Below are 20,560 nucleotides of genomic sequence, written 5' to 3'. Positions count from 1 at the left end.
GGATAAAAAAAAAAAAAAAAAAATTAGAATATGCAGATACTTGGTTCTTAAATTATGTTCTGATAGAGTCACTTCCCCGAAAACATGCTGCTGGAAGAAGCTGGAGAGTATTTCAGGTGGAAAGAATCACCATTTGAGTTGGCATTTTGGAAAATAAGTAGAGCTTTCCATGTCGAGAGAAGAAAGGAATCTATTTCTTAAAGAAACCAGCATGTGTGAAGACTAGGTGTATGAGGTTATGTATTATAAGAACAGTACTGGTTCAGCATTAATTTTGTTGACTATATCATGCCACATCTCACTTAGAACTCTCTAGTAGCTTTCTTTCTTAGGTTGGGTTCCCCAGAAGCAGACCCTGAGACAAAGATTCATGTAAATGTAATTATAACATGTTTCCAGGAAAAACTAGTTAAGTTGTGGGCAGGTGGGACATGAAGAGGAAGAAAGCCACCACACAAAGGTGTGCTCCATGGAAAGTAACTGATCCAGTCCTGTAGGGGCGCTCTGGAGACAGTGTGGGTGACACCTCAGTTGTCTTAGTCAGGGGAAAGGGAGCTTGAGAATTTACCCAGACACCTCTCAAAGACTGCTGCTTAACTGAGAGAAAGTAGATTCCCAAGTATCCTCAGTGTTGGTTAATATTCACCATTTCATTCACAGTAAAAGCCAAAGTCTTTATAGTTGAGCCTTTGAGGCCTCATAATCTCTGATCTAGACCCCTGTGCTGGTGTCTCCCTGACCTCACCTCTTACTGCTCTCCCCACACATCCTGTCCTTCAGCCACACTGACTTCCTTGCTCTTCCTGGAATGAACACGCTCTCTCATGGCCTTTACACAGGGGTGGGTGTGGAGGACATTTTTCTAAAAAATTCCTGGGGATGCTCCCTCACTACCTTCAAGTTCATTCATGTCACCTCAGTGAGGGCTATTCTGCTCAATTTAAAAAGTGTCAACCTCCCTCCCTTGCCCCTCAAGGCCCAGCATTTCATTCTTCTCTCATTATTTTATGATCAGTCAGGAAATACTTCAAGTTTTAGGAAGAAATTGGCATACAGAGTATGAATTTTTTTTTTTTACTCCTCACCCAAGGATATTTTTTCATTGATTCTTAGAAAGAGTGGAAGGAAGGGAGAGAGAGAGAGAAACATCGATTGGTTGCCTCCTACACAACCCCAACTGGGACCAGAAGCTGCAACCCAGGTACTTGCTCTTGACCAGGAATTGAACCCAAGACTCTTTGGTCCAATGGCCAACATGCTAACCACTGAGCAAGGCCAGCCAGAGCTAGAGTATGTATTTTTTAATAAGAAGCAAACCAGTAGTGATAATGAAAGCAGAGTGTTTAGCTAGGCTGATTTGGTTGTACAGGTGAGAGACAAGAAAGAATTAAACTCTGGGAATATAAAGGAGAGGACAGATTTCAGTAGTAAAATTAATAGGAATAAATAAAATTAATAGGAATAATTTTGTTAGTAAAATTAGTAGGACATGACAGCTTATTCAGTAGGGGAAGGGAAAGGAAAAGCTGATTGTAGTAGTCTCCCCCCCCCCAACATCCATGCAGGATACATTCCAGGACCCCCAGTGGTTGCCCGAAACCCCAGATAGTACCAAACCCTATATATGCTAATTTTTTCTGTATTTTCATATCTTTTTACATAAAGGAAGCACTACAGCTTCTCTTTGGCATATCCAAATTGCCAGTATGGAGGTGGGGTAGAAAATTTTCCCTTTTCTCGCTTAGTTCTTCCTGGTCAAATCATGAAAATGACAGATTAATAGGAAAAAATAACCACATTTAATTGCATATGTATGTGCAGGGGTTCCATAAGAATATGCAACCCTAGGAAAAACTAGACAGTTAGGGCTCTATGCCATCTTGAGCTAAAGAGAAAGGGAGGGAGTGGTTTGGGACTTCACAGGGGAGGAAGGCAATTCACTTGAGATGGAAAAGCACGTTTGATAGCTGTTTGCTGGGCCATCTTGAACAATGGGACACAGAGAGGACTTTGATCAAACAGGCTTTGCTATGTTCCTCCCTGTCCTACCACACCTAGTTCATATTAAACTATAGTTATATATGATGATAGCTTCCTTCCTGGAGCAGGTCCTTTATCTAAGTTCTTTTAAACAGGAGAAAGGGCAAAGGTTCTTCCTGGATCTTGTCTTAAAAATAACATCTCAAAGAGGCATATTTTGGGGTGGCCAACTCTGTTTTGCCTCACCAGCATCACCAGTCTCCTGCTTTTGGGTCATTATTAAGTAAAATACAGTAGTCCCTCTCTTTTATCTGTGGCTTCACTTTTTGTAGTTTCAGTTTCCAAGGTCAAATGTGGTCTGAAAATATTTAACGGAAAATTCCAGGGATAAATAATCCATCAATTTTAAATTGTGCACCATTGTAAGTAGCATGATGAAATCTTAAACTGTCTTGCTCTGTCCAGCCTGGGATGTGAATCATTGCAATAAGATATTTTGAAAGAGAGACCACATTCACGTAAACTTATGACTTGTTTATTTCTGGAATTTTCCATTATGTATTTTTGGACCACTGTTAACTGTGGGTAACTGAAGCCACAAAAAGCAAAACTATGGATAAGAGGGAGAACAACTGTTATGTAAATAATATATGGTCACACTGGAAAATTTTTAAAATGTAGAAAAATTTGTGCAATGTAATAAAAATCACCTGAAATCTTACCTCTTAGATAAGTACATTTTGATGACCATCACTATATATATCCTTGTGTATAAAGATACACACACATATATGACTTAATAGAAATAGGACCACATTAACAGGATGTTTCTGTGAACTTCCTTTGTAATGTGATTATATTCTAAGGAGTGGGGTTACTGAGTGGAGGGGCATGTGTAGATTTAATTTTGATAGATATTGCCAGATTGCATTCTAAAAGATTTTAATGGTTCATATTTCTACTAGCAATATATGAGATTATATTTTTCCTGCATCCTGACTAGCAGTAGGTGTTATCATTCTTTTTCATTTTTTCCATTGTGTCGAGTAGGAAATGATATCTTATTGTTACTTTAATATGAGCACTAATATTTATTGGACATGAGTTTTTTTTAATGAATTGCTTATTTATATCTTTTGCTCATTGAGTTTTATTGTAGTTTACTTTTTTTGGAAAATTTGTAAGAACTCCCTGTATATTACGAGAAGTTAATCCTTTATCTGTGGTAGGCAATGTGGACTTTTTTCCTTAATCTTTATTTTGCCACATCATAATTTTTGCTTTCTATGTGATAGTTTTTGCTCTTTTCTTTTTTCCTGTTTAACTTTTAGCTTTCTTGTTAGAAGTAAGTAATTCTCCCCAGACCATAGGCTGTACCATTAAATCTTAAATCTACTAAAATCTTCGAAAGGTTTTTATGGTGTTATTCTATATCTTTAAATTTTTAATTCTTTTGAATTATTTTCCTGTAAGTGGTATCAAGATAAAAATTCAACTTTATTTTATTCTAGAAAGATAGCCAGTTGGATGAGCACCACGTACAGTATAAACCATCATTTCCCACTGGATTAAAAGACCATCTTTAAAACTTAAAAATGCCTCATGTATTGTGATTTATGTTGCTTCCAATGGTAATATATATGTTGATTTGTATTATTGAGGCTTTATCTTACGTTTTAACATCTGTTAATATATATCCTGCTGCATCATTCTTTTTCAGAATTTTCTTGGTTCTTCCCTGGTTAACCCTTTATCATATATGTGGTTTGCAAGTATTTCATCCCACCCCATTGCTTTTTCATTTTGTTGATTGTTTCCTTTGCTGAGCAGAGTCTTTTTAATTTGATGTGATCCCACTTCATTATTTTTGCTTTTGTCGACAAATCTAAAAAAATCATTGCCAAGACTGATATCAGGGGGTTTGCCCTCTTACATTTTCCTTTAGGAGTTTTACAGTTTCAGGTCTTATATTCAAATCTTTAATCCCTTTTGAAAAAGTTGATATTTGTGTATGGTATAAGAAAGGGTTCAGTTTCATTCTTTTCCAAGTAGCTGTCCAGTTTTCCCAGTACCATTTATTGAAGAGACTATCCTTTCTCCATTGTAGTATATTCTTGGCTCCTTTGTTGAAAATTAATTGGCCATATATGCATAGGGTTTTTTTTTTCCTGAGCTCTCCATTCTATCCATTAATCTATGTGCCTGTTTTTATGCCAGTAAATCATACTGTTTTGATTACTATAGTTTTATAGTAGAGTTTGAAATCAGGAGATGTGATACCTACAGCTTTATTCTTTCTCAAGATTACTTTGGCTATTCAGGGTCTTTTATGGTTCCATATAAATTTTAGGATTGTCTTTACTATTTCTGTGAAAAATGCTATTTGGATTTTGATAGGGATTGCATTGAATCTGTAACTCAGTTTGGGTAGTATGAACATTTTAATAATATTAGTTCTTCCAATCCACAAAATATCTGTTTATTTGTGTCTTCTTCAGTTTCTTTAGTCAGTGTCTTATAGTTTTCAGTGTATAAATTTTTCATTTCCTTCATTAAATTTATTCCTAAATATTTTATAATTTTTGATGCTATTATAAATGGAACTGTTTTCTTTTTTAAGGGGTTACACTGGTTAATAAAATTATATAGGTTTTAAGCGCACAATTCTATAATACATTACTTGTATATTGTATTGTGTGTTCATCATCCAAAGTCTGACCCTCTTCCGTCACTATTTAGCCCCTATTTACCTTCTTCTACCTGCTTGCACCCCCCTTTCCTTCTGGTAATCACCTTACTATTATTGTCTGTGTCTGTGAGTTGTTTGTTTTGCCTAATGGGGGCTGTTTCCTTAATTTCTCTGATAGTTTGTTGTTAGTATGTAGAAACAACAGATTTTTGTGTATTAATGTTGTATCCTACAACTTCACTGAATTTATTTATTCTAACAGTTTTTTTGTGGGATCTTTAGGGTCACTTGCAAAATAGAGACAATTAAAAATTATTTTAGCCCTGGCCAGTTTGGCTCAGCGGTTAGAGCGTCGGCCTGCAGTCCGGAGAGACCCGGGTTCGGTTCCCGCTAAGGGCGCATACTTTGGTTGCAAGTTTGCCCCCGGCCCTGGTTGGTCGTGCGGGTGGCAGCCACTCGATGTGTCTCTTCATGTCGATGTTTCTCTCTCTCTCTCCCTTTCTCTCTCTCCCTCCCACTCTATCTGTACAAAAAATGGGAAAATATCCTCGGGTGAGGATAAAAAAAAAAAAAAAAAATTATTTTAAAATTTTTATGATTACCCTGGCCGATTTGGTTCAGCAGTTAGAGCATCGGTCCACAGACTGAAGGGTCTCAGGTTCATTTCCGGTCAAGGGCTCATACCTGGGTTGTAGGTTCAATCCCTGGCCCAGATCAGGACACGTGTGGGAGGCAGCCTATCAGTGTATCTCTCTCATATTGATATTTCTTTCTTTCTCTCTTTCTCTCTCTCTCTCTTTCTTTTTCTTCTACTCTTTTCCTTCCCTCCCTCCCTCCCTCCCTCCCTCCTTTCCACTCTCTCTAAAAATCAATGGAAAAATATCCTCAGGTGAGGATTAACAACAACAAAAAATTATATGATTGACTATATCAAATATTCAGGTGTATAAACTGACAGACATCTGTACCACCATCCATTTTGAGCAACATTTTTATTATTTTGTTTTCATATATTCCTTTGCTGATAAGAGAATTGATTAAATTTTTTAAATTATGAATATTTATAAATTAATAAATTTTATTAATTCCTTTATTTTATAGATAGAATGAATTAGTACCTGCTACTGCCAGGAACCTTTCTAGATTCTAGGGAAAAGAAGGATACACCTTTTGACAAGGAGTTTACCTTTCTGTGGGAGAAACTAAACAGTAAACAAATACATAATGTCAGGTCATGATAAGTGCTCTATAGAAAGATGAAGTAGGAAAAAGGGACAGGTATTCTCTTAGATGTGGTAGTTGTGGAAGGAAGGCCTCTTGAAGTGGTGATGTATGTGAGTGAACTGAAGGAGTGCCGGGCGACAACTCACAGGTCCCAGAGGAAGGCTGAGTTAGTAGGAAGGAACAGCTAGTTTTAACAAATGTAATGATTAGAGATACATCTAAAGCAGCAGTTCTCAATCTTTTTTGACTTAGGGTCCCTTTACATTCTTAAAAATTATTAAAATTAGCCTTTGTTTATATAAGTCATATGTATTGATATTTACTGTTTTAGAAATTAAAATAATACTTTGAAATTATTTATTAACTCTTTAAAAAATAACAATAACCCATTACATGTTAACATAAATAACATTATTATGGAAAATAATACACGTTTTAAAAAAAAAAATTAGGAAAGTGACATTGTTTTATGTTTTTGCAAATCTCTTATGTCTGTCTTAATAGAAGGTAGCTGAGTTATTTTAACTTGCTTCTGTTTTCAGTCTGTTGTAATATTGCATGCCAATGTAGCCTCTGGAAATGCCCACTGTACACTTGTGAGAGAATAAGTACAAAAGGCAAATCATATGCTTAATGTTATGAAAATAATTTTTACTTTCTGTTCCCCCAAAAGCATCTCAAGGAGTCCTCTACCACCACCACCACCAGGGAGAACGCAAGCCACATTTTGAGAACTGCTGGCTGCAATTTCAAATCCTCTTCCCTACCCTTCTTTCCTTTCACTCCGGTCCTTGTAGTTTATGTGTACCACTCTTATGAACGCTTATACAATTTACCTACATATGTGTGTCCATAAACAATATGTCAGTTTATTTTATGTTTTTAAACTACACATAAATTTTTTCACAGTGTATACATCCCTTTTGTATCATGTTTTTCTCATTCATCTTTAGCTTTAGAATGACCAGTTTGATCTATGCAAACGTATTTCATTCATTAAAATCCACGCTTTGAAGACATTGCAGTTCATTTCGCCAGTTCTCCACAACTGATATTTAAATTATTTCTAATTTACTGTTATTGAAATCGGTGCTGTAGTGAACATCTTTGACTATGTCTCCTTGTGTACATAGGCTATATATACTTAGAATTCATTGCTGATCATAGGGCATGCACATCTTCAACTTTATTAGTTTTGCCAAATTGCTTTCTAAAATAGTTGAACCAATTTGTATGCCAGCCAGCAGTGTACAGGATTCCATTTTCCCCATAATCTAGGCTTTGTCATTATCAGACTTTTTAATTTTTGATAATGTGATATATGTGAAATAGGACTGTACTTCATTTGCATTTTGCCTTTTCAATTTAACAATCCTTCTTTAGCACTTAAGGTTATATGTTGTCAATTGTTATCCAGTAAGATTTAGCTACAGTCCATCTCATTATCTGTGGATTCCATATTTGCAAATTTGCTTACACACTAAACTGTTTGTAACCCTCAAGTTTAATATTCACTCTGCTCTCGACATCTTTGTGGACATGTGAAAGTTGCCTAACACTGAGGTTGAACAAGGCAACCTTCTCATTGCCTTCTTGTTTCAGCCCTTATACTATAAACCCTATTAGATGCTGGGTTTTTGTGCTTTTCATTGGTGATTTCATAGTTTAAAATGGCCTGTAAGGGTAGTGATGTGCTGTCCAGTGTTCCTTAGCACAAGAAGGCTGTCATGTGCTTTAAGAGAGAATGTATGGTTAGGTGAGCTTTGCTCAGGCTTGAGTTCAAAGTTAGTGTATCACCAATATATATTATATATGGTGTCTGGAAACAAATACATATAAACAAGGTTATGTTTTGATTAGTTGATAAAAAAAATATGACCAGAGGCTGGCAGAAACATAATCCTATATTCTACCCTAGCAATAATGTGTCAGTTTTGTCTTAGTGTCCATGGAAACTTTATAGAACAGAACTATCACAAATACTGAGAATCAACTGTGTATATAGCAAAATTCATTGCATAGTAGCCTGTAGATGGTGTTCCACTGTTTTTAATTTTCCAGGGTTACAAATAAGAAATCTGATGCTGATTTGATTCTTTTTATTTATTTTTTTTATGTAGTGATTGACACTTTCTTTGGGAGGACTATAGAATTTCTATTTTAGGAATTCAAGAGTTTTAACAGAATGTTCGTGTATGATTTTTAGCTAGTCCTATCTGGAACTAAGTTATTAAAGCTTCAAGTCTTTCAGTCAGATCATTTTTCCTATATTGTTATTTATTTAATTATTGCTTCACATCCATCTTTTTTTCTTTCTTATTTAGATCTCCACATATACTGTATTCTTCTAATCAGTATTCCTATTCTCAGTATTCCTTATGACACTTATCTCTTTGTTGTCTCTACTGATGTTTGAGAAAGTTCTTCCTCTTGATCTTAAAGACTACTTATTAATGAGCATCTTTCATGTATTGAATTTTTAAATTTCAGATCCAGAAAGTCTTTTTTTTTAAAGTGCTTTTTATTAGTCTACTTAAGTAATTTTCTTACTGTCAAGTAAAAGATATAATGGACCTTCCAGCACTTATATTTTGCCACCACCTGTTCCAGGTGCTTTGCCTTTTCATTCTCCCAGTTCCTTATGCACCGCCATTTCCCCTTGTATGATCAGGCTGTTTATCTTTGAGGCTCTGGTCAGATTGCTTAGTTGTGGCAGTCACTTGGGAGTAGTAAGTTGTCTGCTCCTCTCAGTGCACCAGGAATGCTTCCTCCCATTCCTTAGGTGCAAAGGCTACTGACCTCCTACCTCAAGGACGGAAAAAGACTGTCTTCCATCCATTCAGCCTCTATAGTTCCCCCAGAGCCAACAAAGGAGCAGATGCTTCCCGGCTGTTCAGGAAAGCCTTAGTCAGTAAGTGATGCTTTTGACTGAGAGAAGAAATGCCACAGAGAAAACTGAGGATAGGAGGTGAGGTGCCAGAGGGATGTATAGATGATGATTTTGGCCGGTGGTTGGAAATGTGGATACATCTGGGAGGAATTATGATTCTGTGTAGTACTTTTGTAATAACTATTATGAGCACAGTTCATGAGAATATGTGTTGTAGGAAAATAAATGACATTGGAGTAGGGTCTGGAAAAAATGGAGCTTTGAAATTTTCCTTCTTTCCTTGTTAATTTTATCTTATTCAGTCCAACTCTAATTGTCCCAATATAGAACTAAAGGAATTGACCCTGGCCAGTTTGGGTCAGTGGTTAGAGCATCGGCCCATGGACCAGTGAGACCCAGGTTCGATTCCAGTCAAGGGCACATTAACAACATAGTAATGGTGAAATATTTCTTCATCTAGAACCACCAGACTTCAGTTTAGCAATGTATTTTGTTCAATTTTCTCTTTTTTCCACCATCCCTATTTGTTAGTATCACCTACAGAAATCACTGCTTCTTTTTATATGCCAAATAGTTTGATTTTAATGATATGAATATTATCTTACAGGTGCTGCTTATACAATAACCACCAGGCTAAGGACTGTATTGATTCCTTTGTTACTCACTGTGTTCGGGTAAGAACTACAGTTTGGATCATTGTGATGGATACTTTAAAAACTGTGGGGTGTAGCCCTGGCCGGTTTGGCTCAGTGGTTAAACCGTTGGCCTGCGGTCTGGGGAGACCCAGGTTCGGTTCCCGCTAAGGGCACGTACCTCGGTTGCAGTTTGTTGGGTCATGTGGGTGGCAGCCACTCGATGTGTCCCTTTCATGTCGATGTTTCTCTCTCTCTCTCTTCCTCTCTCTCCCTCCCACTCTATCTGAACAAAAAACGAAAAAAATGTCCTCGGGTGAGGATAAAAATAAATACATACATACATAAATTAATAAATAAATATTGTGGAATGTAATTCCTTCAGTAGCACTAGTTTGTGCTATTTTTCCATCTAATATTTCTTACTCATTTTCACTGAATAGGAAGTCTCTGTCTCTTCTTATGCTTGAGTTGATAGCGTCATGCCTATTGCCTTCCTGGCTGGTTATCAGGTACAGAGGCACCTTTGGATGCCTTCTTACTACTACCCTCAGGAACCGCAGAAACAGGATGAATTATGGCCCCTGTCTGGGAAAACAGCAGTGCACAGTTTCTGTGTGTGTAAATGAACACAAAAACTTTATTTTTTACCTTATAAACTAGGAATATTTGTAATATCCCTGGCACATGTCCTTGTAGTTTCTTAATAGGATTATAGTAAATTTAAAATGATTAATTTAGATGAGGTCACAAAATTTTTTCAAATTTTAAGTAATTAGGAAAAAATAAAAACTTTGTGGTGGGTTAAGTTTATTATAAGTCATTTTTAGGCCCAAAGAGCTGTATAAAGCTCTTTGGGCCTAATTTCAGTTGTAAACATACCTATGTGCACACATGCGCCCACACACGAAGACAGCATGGTGTGGTCCAAGAGAATCAGTAAAAGACCACATCTTGCCTTTATCACTAACATTTTATCATTATCAGGCAGATTTCTTTACTTTTCTATAAATTTCTCAATCTTTAAAAAGTGAAATGTCAATACTACCTCTCTACCTCTTAAGAGGATAGACCTAGTTATTGATCAAATGAGATAATGTGTCAAGATATATAAAATTAAGACAGTATTATACTTGAATCTTATGATTCACTTCTTAAATCAGAGCATTCTACTGTTCATGGCTGTTGTCTGATAAGTGACATGTTATCGTATTTTATATGAGAATACTGTATAGATTCGGAATAGAACAACCTTAGTCAGAGTTGATAGGTATTAGGCATTCTGGTATATTTAAAACAGCACAGAAATGTCAGCCTTGAACACTGTCCTTTGGCTTAAAATAAACACAAAAGAAACTGTCCTCTTGAAATTGTAAGATGATATCTGAAGATAGAAGGAAGATATTTTTGTCATATAAAAACAAGTTTCATGAACAGCTACTTTCTTCTAGCTATTGAGAAAATCTGTTGAGTTCCTCAGAAAAGAAACACCTATGTAAAAATGCACATAGGCATGATTCTTACATATATACAGTATTTTTTTTTTCTTCTTAGACTGGATTTTTGAAAATTGTTAATTTTCTGTAGTATCAGGAACTTTCATACTGACGGTTAACATTTTATTTGTATTGCAGCCATTCTGTAGTCTTATTCAGATCCACGGACATAATAGGGCTCGACAGAGAGACAAGCTCGGTCATATCCTTGAGGAATTTGCTACCCTGCAGGATGAGGTAAGGCCAACCAGTAGTCCTCCCTTAAAATTAATTAATATGCCTTGACCAGATTTTTAAAAACATTTCTTTGGAACAATATTTTGACTATTTAACTTTTTTTTTTTTTTTTATCCTCACCGGAGGACATTTTTCCATTTTTTGTTCGTAGAGTGGGAGGGAGAGAGAGGAACAGAGAGAGAAAGAGAAACATCGATGTGAAAGGAACACATCGAGTGGCTGCCACCCGCACAACCGACCAGGGCTGGGGACAAACTGCAACCGAGGTACGCGCCCTTAGCGGGAACCGAACCCGGGTCTCTCAGGACCGCAGGCCGATGCTCTAACCGCTGAACCAAACCGGCCAGGGCGACTATTTAACTTTTCACTATGGTGAATTCTCTTTTCACTGACTGTGTACCAGTTTCATATACCAAAGTAAGAGTTTACAAAAAGAAACAGGACACTAATTCAAACTGAGAAGCATCTTAAATTATTTTTTTGATAATCATGATAAATTATAAAATATGTGTAGAATTATAATTTTACAGCAAGTTCACATTAATATAAAAACATTATTACATAGTAACCTTAGAGTAAATTTATGAGCAGCAGCAATATTGATAATATAACTAAAGACCTGAAGTCAGTTATTTTTATTTTTGACCTATAAATTGGATGTCTTTTTAGTTTAAGGACTGTTTAGCTAAATGTTATTCATTGTGAAATGACAAATTTGGATATGAACTTAACCTAACTGCTTTTGTAAGTATGAGTTCTTTCAGCATCAAGATTTACATTTTCTGCTCATGCTATTTTCAGATGTTTATTTTAAATTCTCTCATTACCTGAAAAGAAAGTAAAGTTACCATATTTTATTCTGATAGGCAGAGAAGGTTGATGCAGCTCTTCACACTATGCTGCTGAAACAGGAACCCCAAAGGCAACATTTGGCCTGTTTAGGAACCTGGGTCCTTTACCATAACCTTAGAATTATGATACAGTATCTTCTCAGTGGCTTTGAATTGGAACTCTACAGCATGCACGAGTACTACTACATATATTGGTAAGAGAACACTTTGAGTTAAAATTGGTGGTGGGTGGGATAGAAAAGATCTGAGAGAGCATCTGTAGAATATAATTTCAGGGTACTTCTTCATTTAATGTATTTTAACTTTGGTTGTGGGACAATTGGGAGAGCTCTTACCTATTTGTGTGGGGGGGGGGGTGGATTTAATATATATCTTGCCCTAACTTCAGTGATGCTAGGTACTAGTTATATAATGTACTTCAGTGATTTAAAGTTCAAAATTTAAACCAGATCTTTCTTCTTAGAAGAAATCAAAGCTAAGATACCATTGGGAGCATAATTATTGCAAACTGTGGCCCTGAGGATTTGTTTCAGGAGTTATGAAGAAGATAAGAGATGGTTCTAAGCAGAGTAGTGCTTTGCTTTCACTTGGTGATGAGATAAAGAAACCCAGTAAGAGGATGCTTGAGAATATTTAGGCATGGAATGCTGTCATAGAAAGAAAATAAAGACTATCAGCCAGGAACAGAGTAACTCCTTATTTTATCTCAGCTTGGTTTTTGGTCTGTGCCTGTGCCTAGTTCATGCCCTGGACACAAGGGGCGGGGGGGGGGGGGGGGGGGGGCGTATTGTAAGCTAATGAATTCAGTCATTTTGAATCTTTTTGTTATTCTGGCAAAGTGTGGTAGTAATTTTAAAACAGTAATAAGCAGTGCCTGGCCGGTGTGGCTCAGTGGATTGAGCATTATCCCATGGACTGAGAGGTCCAGTTTGATTTCCGGTCAGGGCACAAGCCTGGGTTGTGGGCTCGATCCCCAGTAGGGGGCATGGAGGAGGCAGTCAGTTGATGTTTCTCTCTCACATCGATGTTTCTATCTCTTCCTTCCTCTCTTTCTAAAAAATCAATAAAAACATACTTTTTATAAAATAGTAATAACATATTATTGCTTATCACAAACAACCAAGTTTAGTATATCACATCTAAATATAGTTCATCTGTTTTACTCATTTAAATTATGTATATTAGTAATTGAGATACTGTATGTAATTCCCTGGAGTAACTGCTATGAATGAATGAAAATAATTCTCTTCCATGCTGTTGACATGGTTTTGTTATGGCTGCTAGGGTTCTTGAACAGAAAACTCCTGGCTATGAAAGCTGAATTTAAGCATCAACTATAATGATATGAGAAAAATATTATTTAGTATATTCTCCAGCATTTCCGTAGATAACAACTATTACCGACAGGTTTTAAGATAGATACTTGGTATACATTTTGTTAACTCACAGTAGACAAAGAAGACAGTTTATAGGGGAAAATGCTCAAGTCCTTTCTTTGTGGTTTGAGGCAGCTGATTGGAAGCTTTGTGCTGTTGGTTTGGATTTATTTGCTTTCTTTTTTAATTAACAGGAAAATAAAATATCTACTTAATAGGTTGAGGTGAACTGTATCCTGGGCATTCGTTCAGTTTATATATACACATCATTATCAAGAAATCTTTCGTAAAGTTGTAAAATGCATGTCGTTGTAGGAAACAAATTTTTCAGTATTGTATGGCAACATAGATGGCTGCAAGAAAGGGGTAGTTAATCACTTGTAATGCTCATTTCTTACAAGATCCAATTTATCAGTTACCTAATTGGATAATCTATTTTTTAGAAACGTTATAGCATTATGAAAAATATCTTTATTAGTACCAATACATGTGTTGATAAAGTTGTCTCATTTAGACATCTACTGTTAACTGATGCTTTTTATTTTGTAAGGTATCTCTCTGAATTCCTTTATGCATGGTTGATGTCGACACTGAGTCGTGCCGATGGCTCTCAAATGGCAGAGGAAAGGATAATGGAAGAGCAGCAGAAGGGCCGTAGCAGTAAAAAGACAAAGAAAAAGAAGAAAGGTGCTGTGGATTGTTTTAAAATTGAAATGTATAAATACCAGTGTAGACACTTTAATTTCTCTAAATAAATAGATGGCATGCTACTTGTCCCTTGTAATGGGTGAATTAGTCATAATACTTTAATTTTCATCTTCTCTTCAGAAAATATAAGGTAGAAACTGAGTCCCAGTATTAGTGATACAGCCTTTTTGGTTCCTTTCTTTGTGATTCCATGTGTCAGAGGAGCTTAGGACAAGAAGTAGCACCCATAGTATGCAAGCAAGGTAGGTTCGGGAACAAGACAGCAGACCTCTGATCTTTTGACAGAGGCTGACAAAAGATCAGAGGGGAAGTAGATCTGGAGCTGAGCTGTTCGAGTCAGCACAGAAGGAGCCTACATAGCGCCTTGGCACTCCTCCCAAGACCATAAGGAGAGGACATGTTTCAAAGGGACTGCCCTATTGGTCACTTATGGAGGGGTATAGATATTGCTACAATCGTTACAAAATATTACTTTGTATTTCCTTAGGATTTCAACAGTTTAGGTGGGCTATTAAATGATCTTTCATGGGTTTCCTATTTAAGAAGTTGTCTCTGAATTAGGTATGGTGCCAGGTGGGTGCTGGAAATAAGGGGAGAACTCTGTGAAGTGTATGATTGTTTAACCACCATGCTGTACGCCTGAAACTAATACAAAATAATTTGAATGCAACCTGTAATTGAAAAATAAAAATTTTAAAAAAGAAACAGCATCTATCACAGCCATTTGGGATTAAACATACGAAATTGCATATAGAAAAAAAAAACATTGTCTATTATGATGAACTCAGAAGTTAAAATTACTTCATACTAGAATTTTATGGTGTTAGCCATTTGGGGAACATGATTTTTGTTTAGCCTTAAAATAAAATGTAGCCTGAAGGAACAAAGTGTTCAAAATTTTAATTTAGTAAACAAGGTGGAGGTTTTTATTTGTTTTGTTATTGTTGTTCTTTTTTAAGGTGGGGTTTTTTGGTTTGTTTATTTATTTTTGTGGTACATGCCCCTAGCAGGAACCGAACCCGGGACTCTCTGGTCCGTAGGCCAATGCTCAACTGCTAAGCCAAACTGGCCAGGGCAAGGTGGGGGTTTTTAAAAGTTAGGTTTTCACCCTGGTCGATTTGGCTCAGCAGTTGGAGCGTCAGCCTGTGGACCAGAGAGACCCGGGTTCAGTTCCCGCTAGGGGCACATACCAAAAAAATAAATACATAAATAAAAGTTAGGTTTTCTCCTGCAGTAATGCAAGAGAAGGGGTGAGAGTATAGATGATTTTTCTTTCTAATTACAGTTCGCCCTTTGAGCCGAGAAATCACAATGAGCCAGGCCTACCAGAACATGTGTGCTGGCATGTTTAAGGTAAGTTGTTGAAAATAAAGTTCTTTTTGCTTTTTAACTACATTGCTATTAATTTAATTAAAATGGACTTACTACATCATTTTTTTCTGGGTTCTATTTTCACCTTTGTTATACTTTTTGTCCGAAGTCTAGTTGTTTTCATTGAATTTCTTACCAAGTATTTGAGTCCATGTTGTGTACAGATACCTTGGACTGGGTGCACTGCAGAATGCCTAGTCTAATCAGATGTGATCCTTGTCTCAAGTGCCTAATTAATGACAGGCCAGGTGATGTGTGTGACATAGGTAATCAGAGAAGGAAGAGTTTACTTCTGATTGATGATCAATAAAGGTTTCTTGGAATAGATATGGTTTGGATTTTTTAGGAGTGTGTTAGGAAAGGGGTGGGCCCCCCAGCGAATGGCTTCCACAAAGCAGGCATTGTCAAGGAGGTAGAGTGCGTGCTGAGTCTTAACTTGGGCTTGGCAATAACAAGAAGTTTGAAGCAACTTACATTAAAATACATAGAACATGGACTCCTGTTTGAAAAACAGGATCTGTGGTTTTCTTATAAAAATTTATATACTACTTATTTCTTCAGAGACTTTTACTTGAAGGTTTCAAAGCTATTGTAAGCATGAAACATAGAAAAATAATGTGTGGTATAATTTCACTGTGAAAAATAGGTCTTGAAAACTCTTCATATAAAAGATGGCACATGACATAAAAATGAACACTAAAGCCAGTTTTTTTTTCTTCTGTTTCTGATTTCTGAGCCTTAAGTTGTTTTAGCTATCTGTAAATAGCTGTTCTTGTCTGTTCTGAATTAATGAGGATGTCCACTTTTTCGTATTGATGTCTTTTTTTTCCCCTTTAGACCATGGTGGCATTTGACATGGATGGCAAAGTACGAAAACCCAAGTTTGAGCTTGACAGCGAGCAGGTTCGGTATGAGCACAGATTCGCCCCATTCAACAGTGTCATGACTCCACCCCCCGTGCACTATCTGCAGTTCAAGGTGAACCTGCTCATTCAAGTCACTGAAACACTGAGTCTTAGGTCTTCATAGAGATGTTTGTACCTAGCCATGGTGTTAACATAGACAGTCAGATCACACAGTTTTTGGCCCAATGGGACAAGGTGAGAAAATAGCAATTTTAGTGTAAAAATTATTTGGGTTTTTTGGGACTGTACTCATGTTAATAGTTATTTAAGTATGAGAATAATATGAGGTAGTATACAAAGGTTGAGAATTTAATATTATGTAGTAAAAAATAAAGATATGCTGAGTATTTGCTTCACTGTCTACATAGGAATGGATAGTCAGTGTAGAATTCTTTAATTTAAAAAGGTGTTTTAAAGTTGTTCATATTAAACATGTTTTGAACAATAGTATTCTCCCCTTAGGAAATGTCTGACCTCAGTAAATACAGCCCTCCTCCCCAGTCTCCAGAACTGTACGTGGCGGCTAGTAAGCACTTCCAGCAGGCCAAGATGATCCTGGAGAACATCCCAAACCCAGACCTCGAGGTAAGGCTGCAGTCACAGCAGTCTTAGAGGGACAGGCTGGTGGAAGGACCTCTCTCACCACTGGAGAACAGGGAACTCTATGGTATTAATAAATGAAGCTTGTCACGTTCTGCCAAGGATTTCAAATGGCTTTACTAACCTAACCTTGTCAGACTTGAAATTATTTGATGAGAGAAGTGATGTAAATTATCTCCTGTGGATAAACTTAGAAATCAATTCAAGGAGAAATTAAGACTTATAACCGTGAAGAAGAACAAAAATAAGATCCAGCCAGATTGACCCACAGCTTAGAAATGTTAATGTTTAAAATATTTTATTTTATTTTATTTATTTATTTTTTTATCCTCACCCGAGGATATTTTTCCATTTTTTGTACAGATGGAGTGGGAGGGAGAGAGAGGAAGGGAGAGAGAGAGAGAGAAACATCGATGTGAAAGGGACACATCGAGTGGCTGCCACCCGCACGACCAACCAGGGCCGGGGACAAACTGCAACCGAAGTACGTGCCCTTAGCGGGAACCGAACCCGGGTCTCTCCGGACCGCAGGCCGACGCTTTAACCGCTGAGCCAAATTGGCCAGGGCTAAAATATTTTATTTTCATCTCTAGTTTACTGTATTCAAATGTAGTTATATAAATCTTAAATCTGAAAAATGATCTGATCAGTTATCACAGGAAGTAAAAGCCACCTTATCCACTTGACCATATAAAATAAAGCCTATTGTTTTTGATGATTTTATTTTAAGATACCATTTTACAGAGCTTAGAACTTGCAAATACTGTTTCAGGCTTTCATTATTTTCACAGTTTGCTGTATACCTAATTTTATTGAAATGCATTTATTCTGTACAGTTACCTGTAACACATACACCATTTGGGGGGAGTATATCTTGGAACAACCTCAATGTAGTTAGCAGTGTCAGAAGTCACAAATGCTTAGGCAGTTCTGCTTCTTAGGGTCTTAGAGATACATGTGCACCTGCGGGAAGTAAGGGTAGAGATGAATATACTAGAGTATTCATCACAACAGTATTTCTAATAGCAAGTAAATGAAGGAACTTTAGTATTCTTCAACAGGAGACTGTTAAATTATGATACATCATATCATGAAATACTATACAGATTTTAAAAGAACAAGGGAGACCTTTATGTACTGTAATGAACGTTCTTTAGAATACAATAAGTATAAAAAGTAAGGTAGTAAACTGTACTGTGCTGCCATTTCAATCAAAAGGGGCAAGTGTTTTCTTATAAAACATATTTCTGGAAAGATACATGAGAATAACAGTGTGTGCTTCTTGGGAACAGAGCTGAGTATCTTAGGGAACAGAGATGGAGAGATGACTTTTTTTTTTATCATATACAACTATGTAATAAAAATTAAAGGAGGAAGTATAAAAATTAGAGGATGGTACCTATAATAAATGGCATATTTCTTTTAGAGGACTTCATTTATTCAACAAATATTTCTTTAGTACCTCCTAAGCCTCCAGCAGTGATAAAAAGAAATCCCAGCCCTCCTCGGGGTTGGGGAGAGCGGGGGGTTGCAGGCAGTAAGTAAATAAGTGAATAAATGAAAAGATAAATAAGTAAAAGTAAAATAGTTTATTAGAAGATCATAAGTATTATGAAGAAAAATCAAGCTGGGAATGGAACAGGAGATAGGAGGTAGAGGGGATGCAACATTTTTCTAATAAGGTGGCCTTGGAGCAAATACTGGGAGATGGAGAAGCAAGTCACGTGGCCTTCTAGAGAGGGAGCCTTCTAGGCAGTGGGCTCTGCAGTGTAAAGGTGTTGAGGCAGGACTGTGCCTGGAGTCTCTGAAGAACAGCCAAAGACTAGTTGTGCTGGGGTAGGGCAAACAAGGGGCGAGCTGTTAGCGGGTTTTGAGCAGAAGAGCGACCAGATCTATGATCCTGAAAGGTCATTGTGGCCACTGTGCTAAAAGTAGACAGCAGTGTGGCCAGCGGTGGAAGCAGGAGAGCCAGTTAATAGGCCACAGCAGTGTCCCAAGTGAGATTTAGTGGTGACAGTGGAGGTGATCAGAGTGATTGTGTTCCTGTTATTTTAAGGTCAAGCCAGCAGGGTTGGTTGGTGGATTGAATGTTGAGTGAAAGAGTCAAGGATGACTCCAGGGTTTTTGGCCTGAGCACCTGGATGGATTGAGTCATGTGAGGAAGGTGCAGGTGGAGCCAGAGCAGGCGGGGAGGCAGGCTAGGAAGGCCAGGAGCTGTTTTGGACATACCTATTGGATGCCCCCCCAGTGGAGCTGTCATCAGGCAGGTGGATGTGTGATCTGGAGCCGAGGAGGAGTGGTTCTTGAGGTTACGGTGAAGTGTTTCCTGAGAGGTCAGCAAGAGGACAACAGTAGGAACTCTTTCCTTCAAGTTGCACATTCTCCCCTCATTTTAGACAGTGATAGTCAGAAATAGTTAACAGTTAACACTTAAAGGATACTTATTACCTGCCAGGCCTGGTTCTCAGTTCCTGGTGTATGTATGAACTTAATTTAATCTTCACAACAAATCCTTGTGGGATAGGTAAAATTATTATCCCCATTTCTACAGGTGAAGAAACTGAGGAACAGAGAGATTAGAGAACTTGCTAGAGGTTTCATAGCTAGTAAGGGGCAAAGCTAGAATTTGCACGCAGACAGCCGAACTCCGGAGTCCATGCCCCACTCCATGGTGCTGCCTTTGCAGCCTACTGTTCTTCTGTTTTCATGAGAGCAAACTACAGGAGCCCTTTCAAGTTTTCAAAAGTGATGAAAATAGGGTTCTGTGTTACTGAAAGAAATACATTTTTAAATTGCCCTTACTTAATATCAACACATATTGTGCAAAGTTCCTACTAGTATCTATAAAATAAAGACGTTTTGACTGAATTTTATGTTTTGATAGCTTACTGTTTCTCATTATTTAGGTCAGTAGAATTTTAAAGGTTGCCAAACCCAACTTTGTGGTTATGAAGTTATTGGCAGGAGGACACAAAAAGGAATCTAAGGTAAGTACACTGGGGAAAATAAATGGTTCTAAGTTATTGTAAAACTTCGTTTTTCAGTAAGATGTATAAATATTATTCCAAAAACATTAAGCACTCAAAAATCATCCTAAAAGAGATTCAGCAGCAGGAAACAGAAAGTAAACTAGAGCTTGCCATTTTGACTTGAGACATAGATTTTGTTAACTTAAAATTTCAAAAGTGAGTCCTTTTGTTCCCCTCCCTTCCCCGGTGTAAATTACTGAAAGACTTGGGGTAAAAACAAAAATGTGTAGAAATACTTTATGGGGAAGGTCTTTAAAAAGTCAATCTGCCTTTAGAAAAGTGGATGTTTCATTAAGGTATTTATAATGGTTCAGGAGATGGAAGATTTCATAAGCTTCCTAGGTAATATTTATCATCAGTGCTTATTATATAAACATTCAACACAGAGGTTCTGCATCTTGTTGGAAGCCAAGCACTGAGGTAGTTTTGGTGGCATCTGCCCGGTATACGTACCTGTTTGTTTATTCCTCTGGCCCTGCTACCAGTGACTCATTCATCACTCCACACTGTCAGAGACTCCAGAACTAAGACCTTTGCAGACCCATGACTTCTGTAATTTAAGTCCTTTTCCT

General features: G+C 37.2%; 1 protein-coding gene, 1 long non-coding RNA gene and 1 pseudogene across 3 annotated transcripts in view; 2 read left to right on the top strand and 1 right to left on the bottom strand.

Moving 5' to 3' along the window:
• The window catches only part of NAA35 (N-alpha-acetyltransferase 35, NatC auxiliary subunit), a 77,299-nt gene that overhangs the window by 56,185 nt on the left and 554 nt on the right, over positions 1–20,560 (top strand). For both annotated transcript variants that reach the window (XM_036260657.1, XM_036260658.1), the window contains exons 15-22: positions 9,391–9,457; positions 11,050–11,148; positions 12,015–12,193; positions 13,926–14,062; positions 15,369–15,436; positions 16,292–16,432; positions 16,822–16,944; positions 19,866–19,946. In XM_036260657.1, the coding sequence (XP_036116550.1) occupies positions 9,391–9,457; positions 11,050–11,148; positions 12,015–12,193; positions 13,926–14,062; positions 15,369–15,436; positions 16,292–16,432; positions 16,822–16,944; positions 19,866–19,946 (895 nt within the window). The remainder of the gene's footprint in view (positions 1–9,390; positions 9,458–11,049; positions 11,149–12,014; positions 12,194–13,925; positions 14,063–15,368; positions 15,437–16,291; positions 16,433–16,821; positions 16,945–19,865; positions 19,947–20,560) is intronic.
• On the top strand, positions 12,645–12,758 carry LOC118630366 (annotated as a pseudogene).
• On the bottom strand, positions 17,806–20,551 carry LOC118629458. Its single transcript, XR_004959483.1, has 4 exons — positions 20,442–20,551; positions 19,408–19,519; positions 19,189–19,285; positions 17,806–17,922 (listed from the first exon to the last, which is right to left on the bottom strand). It is a non-coding gene; the product is annotated as an uncharacterized LOC118629458 (long non-coding RNA).

The sequence above is a fragment of the Molossus molossus genome, unplaced genomic scaffold (genome assembly GCF_014108415.1).
Source record: "Molossus molossus isolate mMolMol1 unplaced genomic scaffold, mMolMol1.p scaffold_m16_p_14, whole genome shotgun sequence".
Classification (NCBI taxonomy): Eukaryota; Metazoa; Chordata; class Mammalia; order Chiroptera; family Molossidae; genus Molossus; species Molossus molossus.
The sequence above is the reverse complement of the archived record's forward strand: the minus strand, read 5'-3'. Positions and strand labels throughout refer to the sequence as shown.